Genomic DNA, 8,983 nt, shown 5'->3' on the forward strand with positions numbered 1-8,983 from the left:
CACCGGGCCGGCCCTCAATGTGTTTTAATACGCATTTCCTTGACTAATAATGAAGCTGAGCGTACTTCAAATATTCATAAACCATTCAGATACTATTTTTTTTGTAAAAGGGCCTTTCAAATCTTTGTACTTTTTCTATTGGGTTGTCTGTATTTTTTTATTGTTTGTAAGTATTAATTTACATGTTATTGATAAGAGACTTGTATCAGTTATACATGTTGGAAATATCTTTTTCACTCTGTAGTTTGACTTTTAATGCTCTTAATAATGTCTTTTGATAAACAGAATTTCTTAATTTCAATATAACCCAATATGCCAATATTTTCCTTTAAGGTTAGTATGTTCAGTGTCCTGTTTAAGAAGTCTTTGCCTATCCCGTGATCATGAAGATATTCTCCTATGTTATCTTTTAGAAGCTTTTTTTTTTCATCTTTCACATTTAAAGCTAAAATCAACCTGACAATTTTTGTTCATGTAATATGGAGGACAGTATATATTTTTCCCTCTTAGATATTCAAAGGATGCAGTACCATTTATTGAAAAGACAATCCATTTCCCCACTGCTGTACAATGGCATATTTTTCACAAATTTTCTACAAATGTTTGATTCTGTTTCTGGACATTCTATTTGATTACATTGGTCTACTTTTATATCCTTATGCAAACTGCATACTGTCTTAATTACTGTAGCATTATAATAAGACTTGATATTTGTCTATGTGCATACTCTCCTTTTGGTTATTCTTGGGCTTTTGCATTTCTATATAATTCCATATAACTTTTATACAATGTTGAGAATGAGCGTGTCAATTTTCACAACAATACTGTCTTTTAATTGTAATTGCACTGACTTTATAATTCATTTTAAGGAGAATTGTAATCTTTATAAATACTGATTCTCCCATTTAATGAATATAGTATATTGTTACATTAATTTAGGTCTTTTTTTTTTGAAGATGACCAGTAAGGGGATCTTAACCCTTGACTTCGTGGTGTCAGCACCACTCTCTCCCAAGTAAGCCACAGGCCGGCTCAAGGTCTTCTTATATACTCTTGGCAATGTTTTGTTGTTTTTTGAATTGAAGACCTGCACAGTTTTGTAAGACTTATTTCTAGGTTAAAAAATGTTTTTGGAGCTATTGCAAATAATATCACTTTAAATATTTTATTGAAGCATAACATACATATGTACATAAAACTCCACATGTAAGTGTAAACCTTGATGAATTTTCACAAACTGAACACAGTCACATAAACAGCACCCATCGAATCAAAAGATAATGTGTTATTAATTTATTAGGGAATGCAGCCTCAGGAAAGACTGCTTAGATGAAGAAAGTGGGAAGAATTTATCCATCAGTCACTATCTCCAATTGGCCCAAGTTTTGTTCCATGGAGCATCAACAGCCCCACACATAGAGATTATACTGAGATATTTGATATAATTTTTTTTATTTCAGGCTTAGTTTTTTTGTTTGAGGTCATTTTTTTTATTTGAGATGTATTTAATTTTTATATTTGAGATCAGTAACTCATGTCTGAGCAGCAACAGAGAAGCCCTATAGCAGGAGATGAGATGCTAAGCAGAGACAAAAGGTAAAGTCCTGTTGGTTTTTGCACAGAAGAAGTTGGTTGCCATGACTACTGGGGTAAAACAAGTGGCTAAGAAAAGATGACAAGAGAATCTGAGGTAACACATAAAACGTATCTAATACTCAGGGTGTGCTTGACTCACAAAGTGATTTAGGAAGTTTTCCTTTTTTCCTATTCCTTGAGAGAGTTTGTGCAAGACTTGTGTTATTTATTTCAGAAATACTTGGAGCAATATGGGCTTGGATTTTCTTTGTGGGAAGATTTTTAAATTATAGATTCATTTCTTTGATAGGTATAGGACTATTTAGGTTTTCTATCACTCCCTCTATAGTTTTTATAACACGTGTTTTCCTAGAAATTTTTCCATTTTATCTACCTTTTCAAATGTATTGGCATACGTTGTTTATAATATCCTCTCATATACTTTTTATTGCCTGCAGGTAGATGTATAGTGATGTCCCACTTTCATTTCTGATGTTAGTAATTTATGGTAACTTATATTCTTAATCAGACTTGCTAGGTGGTTATCAATTATTTTAATATTTTCAAGTAACCACCCGTTGGCTTTGTTTATTTTCTCCATATGTTTGTTTTCCATTTCATTTGTTTGTTTTTGATTTATTGTTTCCTTCTTTTATGATATATGACTATAATTTGCTGTTCTTTTTATAAATCCTGGAAATGAAAGGTTAGAGCATCAATTTTTTTCTTTTTTTAATGCATTCAAGACTTTACCTTGGAAGACACAATTTTAGCTGCCACACACACACGTTTTGATATGTAGGACCTTAATTATCATTCAGCTAGAAATATATTCTAATTTCCACTGTGTGTTTTTTGTCCCTATATTATTTAGAATTACATTGCTTAATTCGAAAACATTTGGGGAATTTATAGTACTCATTTTGTTTTCAATTTCTAATTCCACTATTGTTAAAGAATAGCCTCCTCATATTTTAATCCTTTGAAATTTTCATAATCATGTGTCCATGTGTCTATTTGGAAATAGAAATGGATTCAAGCCTCTTCTGAGAATCTAGGAATCTGATCACATCTATAAATCTAATCAGAAATTATGCAAATTAATGATTTATAAATTTGAAAAATATACCAAGTGTGAAAATTAGAACAAATATTACTTATTGTAAACTTATTTAAGGGCATTTTGAACTTGTATAAATGTTAAATAGTAATAAACATATAGCCCAATTCAGGAAATAAAAGATTATAAATGAAGATAAAGTCCACTACATTCCCAATTGTTTTTATGTCGTCTTCCAAACCCCTTAAAGATAACTACTACCTTAAATTTGATTTTTACCATCTCCTTACATTTCTTTATTTTTGCTACATTAAAATTCCTGTTCATATTATTTTCCATGCTTTTAGAATTTATATTTGTTATACTCTATGTATTCATCTGCAGTGTGCTCTTTTATGCTTGAAGAAACTTTCATAGTGTGAAGCACAGTGGATTATTGTTTCTCAAATTTTACCTGGGTATGATCAGGACTCATTTCTAAACTCAGACAGTTTTAAAAACATGTTTTCTTATAGTTAAAAAAATTTTGATCAGGATTCCTTTGATGCAATAGAAAGGTCTGCAGTGAGCAGTGAGAAATTGACATATTTGAAATGGCACAGGTCAATCTAGAAATTCTTTTATCAGAATTAATAAACATCAAAGCACAGATAGTTGGGTAGGAAGATGAAAGAAAATTAAAGATGTTCTCCATCATCAGATTATTATTATATTTGGAACACATATAAATGGAAAGACGTAAGTTAGTTCCATGAAAGAAAACAAAGCAACTCACCAGCAAACGGACAACATGAGTCTCTTTTCTTTCAGAAGATCGTGGAGAGAGGCTGGTACCGTGAATATGCAGGATTGCCTTGTGATATCTGAAAAGGATAAGGACCATGTAGAAAATGGTCCAAATTATGAGGGACAAAAAGAGAAAATCTTGCAGAAACATGGCACTTAAGAATAGCATGGCATGGAGCCGGCCTGGTGGCGCACTGCTACAGGGCGCCACTTGGGAGTGAGCGCCGCTGAGGGTTCGGATCCCACATACAGACCAGCCGCTCACTGGCTGAGCGAGGTGCCGGCGCAACACCGAGGGTTGCGATCCCGTTGCTGGTCCTGGTCCGATACGGGCGCGACACTGAGGGTTGTGATCCGTTGCCGGGCACGAAAAAAGACAAAAAGGAAAAAAAAAAAAAAGAATAGCATGGCATGGAGCCGGCCTGGTGGCGCACTGCTCAAGGGCGCCACTTGGGAGTGAGCGCCGCTGAGGGTTCGGATCCCACATACAGCCCAGCCGCTCACTGGCTGAGCGAGGTGCCGGCGCAGCACCGAGGGTTGCGATCCCGTTGCTGGTCCTGGTCCGATACGGGCGCGACACTGAGGGTTGTGATCCGTTGCCGGGCACGAAAAAAGACAAAAAGGAAAAAAAAAAAAAAAAAAAGAATAGCATGGCATGATGGTATGTAAACTGTCTTGTTTTATAGTTCATCAGAGAATATACAAGTCCAACCTCAGTGGAATTGCTGGTGGCCACAGTGCTTATAATGGCCCACATACTGAGTAGCATGTTGCTTATCCAGGAACAAATCAATAAGGGCAGAATTTGTTGGGAGGTTTTGGGTTTGATCCATGCCCACTTAGAATAACCAGGACTGATAATAATATCCTAAAATGTATTCAGGAGAGAAGTAAATATACAAATTCACTGTGTCACTTTATAAATGTATAGTACTGCTTTACAACCAATATCATCCAAAATGTGTAACTTCAAAGGATATCATTATATATGGAATACCCCTTAAGATAACTGTAACAACATTAGCAAAAATTAGGTGAGTAAGAATCACATGTAAGGGCTTCTTCTGATGGGCTTGAAATAAGAAGATGTACATATATGTGATGAATAGCAATAAGTTCCCCATGAGCCCAAGGCCAATTTGAAAGACAAGTAAAATTCCCAGTCTTGTGTCTCTTGAGAACAAAGTATTCACGATTTTTTTGGATCCTTAGATTGAAGCCAGCACAGCCTAAACTGCAGCATAAATATATTCTACAAATGAAACTTAGCAATCAGAGTCCTTAGAAATTTCAATTTTGACAGCCATATTATAAAAGATGAACAAATACTTAACTATTAATGAACTCACAGCTTATCTGTGGTATCTCCAGAGGCTGGATGACATATATTGTTCAAATATCTAGAGAGCAGATTAGGTTTATGCAGCTGAGCTTCACATACACGTTTTTACCATTTGTTCTAGACCATTTTTCAGGAGTTGTCTGTTCTACTTTTAAAACAATTTTGCATATAATAAAAAGCAATTTTTCTTCAAACTCTAGTATTGTATTTTACTTTGAAACTTATAACTTTAAATATCTTGTACTTTTTATAGACAGTTAATCCTTATACCCTCTAAGTAGTAAACATGTATACTGATTTACTTTTCAGAATGCCAGTTGTAACACACTGTATTTTTATGAATAATAAAATATATTTATAACATATAGCTAATAACTATTCAGTAATTTCTGCCATTAAAGTGCTCATTTTGCTTGTTCTGAAGTATTTCCTTTGGTTATGGAGCATATTTACTATGTTTACAAATATAGTGAGGGTTCAATTGAAGTTAACAAAGTGATCCAATGTAGTAAGGAATTAAACAATTTACTTTCTAGTCAGCCAACAAGGTTGGTGAAGTCAACCTCCTGAAATTGAATTACTGTCTAGTAATCACCATAACTTTCAATGTTTCATCACAGCAAGTTATATAAACAACTTGGTCTCCAGCTTGCCCTGCAGTATTTGGAATACACACACACACACACACACACACACACACACACACACACACACTATTGGTTCTCTTTTTCTGGAGAAACCTGACTAGGACACCAGGGAAGCTGGACTACATGTGAATGCCCAGGGCCAGATGCATGCTTTGAAATGACCTAAGAGAACCCTAAGCTTGTACCTCTGATTGATCTTTGGGGTCCATACAAGCAGAAGACGATAACTAAGGCAGAGGTGTAGGTGGCCTGGCTTAGAAATACAGTGCCCCAGCTTACAACCAATCTTCAAAGACCAGGGAAGTTTTTTTTTTTCCCCCCTCCAGGTATTTATGAAATTTTTTTGTCAAGTCTCTGGCTGACTGTTGAAATAATAGAACTTCAGTGACCACGCATGACAAGCAATATAGTCTTTGCAAAAGTAGCTCAGAAAAGTCACTAAAGAAACAGATGAAGTTCTCAAAAATCAAAAATCAACCATAACAAACCCTGTGTAGAGAAGTTCTGATATCCAGAGTTTCCAGATTGTTATATCCCAAATATTCAGTTTTCAAGAAAAAGCTACAGAGCATAAAAAGAAAGAGGAATATATGCTCATTCACAGAAAAAAGAAATTGATAGAAACCATCCCCAAGGAAGCCCAGAGATTGTGTTTATTAGATAAAGACTTTAAATCATCTGCCTTAAATATGCTCAAAGAGCTAAAGGAAACCATGGACAAAGAACTAAAGGAAAGCAAGATAATGATGTATGAACAAATAGAGAATATCAATAAAGATAGAAAGTATAAAAAGGAACCAAATAGAAATTATGGAGCTGAAAAGCATAAAAGCTGAAATAAGACATTCACTAGAGGGGCTCAACAGAAGATTTGAGGATATAGAGGAATGAATCAGTGAGCTTGAAGATATGACAATTGAAAATATCCAGTTTGAAAAGAAGAAAAAAGAAAAGAAAAAATTGAGCACTGCCTGAGACCTGTGAAACAGGTCAAGGAGCACCAACTTACACATTACGGAAGTACCAGAAGGAGAAGAGAGAGAAGGACAGAAAGAATATTTGAAGAAATAATGGCCAAAAACATCCCAGAGTTGATAAAAAGCATGAATCTATATATCCAAGAAGCTGAATTAACTCAAAGTAGAATAAACGTATAAAGATTCATTGTGAAACATGTTAGAATCAAATTGTTGAAAGCCAAGGACAAAGAGAGACTATTGAAAGCAAAAAGAGAGAAGTGACTCCTCATGTACAAGGGATCCTCATAAGATTAGCAGCCAATTTCTTATCAGAAACCATGGAGGCCGGAAGGTAGTGGGATGATAGATTTAAAGTGCTGAAAGAAAGAAAAACAAACCTACCAACCAAGAGTTCTAATCCACAATTCTTTGTCAAAAATAAAGGATAGATAAAGAAATTTACAACCGAACAAAAACTGGATGAGTTTTTTGCTATAAGATTTGCTCTACAAGAAATAGAATCCTTCGGGCTGAAGTGAAAGGACACTGGACAGAAACTTGAACCCATATGAAGAAATAAATAACTGTGGTAAAGATAACTACATACATAAATATAAAACCCAGTATTATTGCATTTTTGGACTGTACTTCTGTTTTCTACATAATTCAAAGAACAAATTCATAAAGCAATAATTACAAATCTATGTTAATGGGCACACAATGTAGAAATGTGTAATTTTTTACAGTTAGAACATAAAGGGCTATAAACCTGTATAGAAGAAGAGCTGAATTTACAAAACTCAATTGCATTTGTAGCAACAAGCAATTGGAAATAAAACCTCTTAAGTAACATTTTCAATACCACAAAAACCATAAAATTCTTGAGGATAAATTTACCAAAAATGTGTAAGACCTCTACATTGAAAAGTATTCATTGAAAACATTAAAAGAACACTGTTCAAAAAATTAAACAAGACCTAAATAAATACAGAAATAAATTAGGTCTGTGAATTGGAAATTTCAATATTGTTAAGATGTCAATTCTCCTCAAATTGATATATTGATACAGTTTAATTACCCCCCCCCAAAAAAAAAATCACAGCAGGTTTTTTTAGGGTATGAAATGGAGAGGTTGATTCCAAAATGTAGGTGAAAATGCAAAGAACCTAGAATGGCCAAAACAATCTTACAAAGAAGAACAATATTGGAGGATTTACATTACCTGAACAGAACTGAAAGGCTAGAAATATACCCACATATATATGATCAACTGATTTTTGACAAAGGGCCAAGGTGATTCAGTAGGGAAAGATTATTATTTTCAACAAATTATGCTGAAACGACTGAATATCTGTATGGATAGAGATAAAGCTTAACTAATATTTTATACAATACACAAAAATAAACTTGAAATGGATAATAGATCTGTGTAGAAAGGCTGAAACCCTAAAACTTCTAGAAGAAACTGTATTTTAAAATTCTCTTCACAATCTTGTGGTAGGCAAATCTTTCAGGACATAGAAAACAGTAACAATAAAGAAAAATATTGAATAGAATTTCATTAAAATGAAAATCTGCTGCTCTTCAAAAAGCACCATTAATAAGACTCTTCACAATCTTGTGGTAGGCAAATCTTTCAGGAAATAGAAAACAGTAACAATAAAGAAAAGTATTGAATAGAATTTCATTAAAATGAAAATCTGCTGCTCTTCAAAAAGCACCATTAATAAGATAAAAAAAGAAATCCACAAACTGGTAGAAAATATTTGTAACACATATATCTGACAACAAACTTGGATCCAGATTATATCATGTACCTCACAACAATAAAAGCAACAATGTAATAATGATAAAGTAATAAGCAAAAGATTTTAATAAATATTTCATGAAAGAAGATTAATGAATGGCCAATAAACACATGTAAAGATGCTCAACATTTTTATTCATTAAGTTAATGCAAATTAAAACTACGAGATACCACTACACATTCACTAGATTAGCTAAAGTTATTAAAATCGCTACTGAAAATACCAAGTGTTGGCAAAGATGTGTAGCAACTAGACTCACAAATTGCTGGTGGGAACATAAACCTGTTTAAATACTTTGGAAAATAGTTGGACAGTTTTTATTATTTATTTAAAGACATGCCAAAGAATTGTATGCTAATTTTTACCGCAGCGTTATTTGAACTAGTCAAAAACTGGAAACAACCCAAATGTCCATTAATATGTGAATGGACAAATAAACAATGGTATACTGATATAATGGACTATTATTCAGCAATAAAATGGATGCACCACCGATATATACTACAATATGGATGAATCTCAGAATCATTACTCTGAATTAAAGAAACCAGATGCAAAAGAGTATATACTATATTACTCCATTCATTAGAAACCTCATGAGTCACAACTAATCTATTGTGATAGAAATGAGAGTCATTGGTTTACTGGGTCCAGGTTGAGGGTACATTGATTGCAAGAGAGCATGTGGGAAATTTGTGGAGTGAAGAGAGTGTTCTGTTTTGATCGAGGTGGTTGTTACACTGGTGTGTATGTGTGTGTGTGAGAAAATGATGAAACCATACAACTTAAAATGGGTCAATTTGTAT

At 33.7% G+C, this 8,983-nt stretch overlaps 1 protein-coding gene across 1 annotated transcript; it reads right to left on the reverse strand.

Annotated features, from left to right (window-relative positions):
- Positions 1-3,128: 3,128 nt before the first annotated feature.
- LOC103598065 (vomeronasal type-1 receptor 96-like) lies at positions 3,129-4,178 on the reverse strand. Its single transcript, XM_008581973.1, has 2 exons — positions 4,081-4,178; positions 3,129-3,597 (listed from the first exon to the last, which is right to left on the reverse strand). Exons 1-2 carry the CDS (start codon positions 4,176-4,178, stop codon positions 3,129-3,131), a joined length of 567 nt encoding a protein of 188 aa, XP_008580195.1.
- Positions 4,179-8,983: the final 4,805 nt, after the last annotated feature.

The sequence above is a fragment of the Galeopterus variegatus genome, unplaced genomic scaffold (assembly GCF_000696425.1).
Source record: "Galeopterus variegatus unplaced genomic scaffold, G_variegatus-3.0.2 Scaffold2496, whole genome shotgun sequence".
Lineage (NCBI taxonomy): Eukaryota > Metazoa > Chordata > Mammalia > Dermoptera > Cynocephalidae > Galeopterus > Galeopterus variegatus.

Bases quoted from the DNA above. Each gene is read 5' to 3' on its own strand.
- LOC103598065 (XM_008581973.1), bottom strand. From the start codon at position 4,178: ATGTGGGCCATTATAAGCACTGTGGCCACCAGCAATTCCACTGAGGTT. The intron at 3,598-4,080 runs TCATGCCATGCT...ACCAGGCCGGCT, and splicing joins ACAAGACAGTTTACATACCA to CCATGCCATGCTATTCTTAA.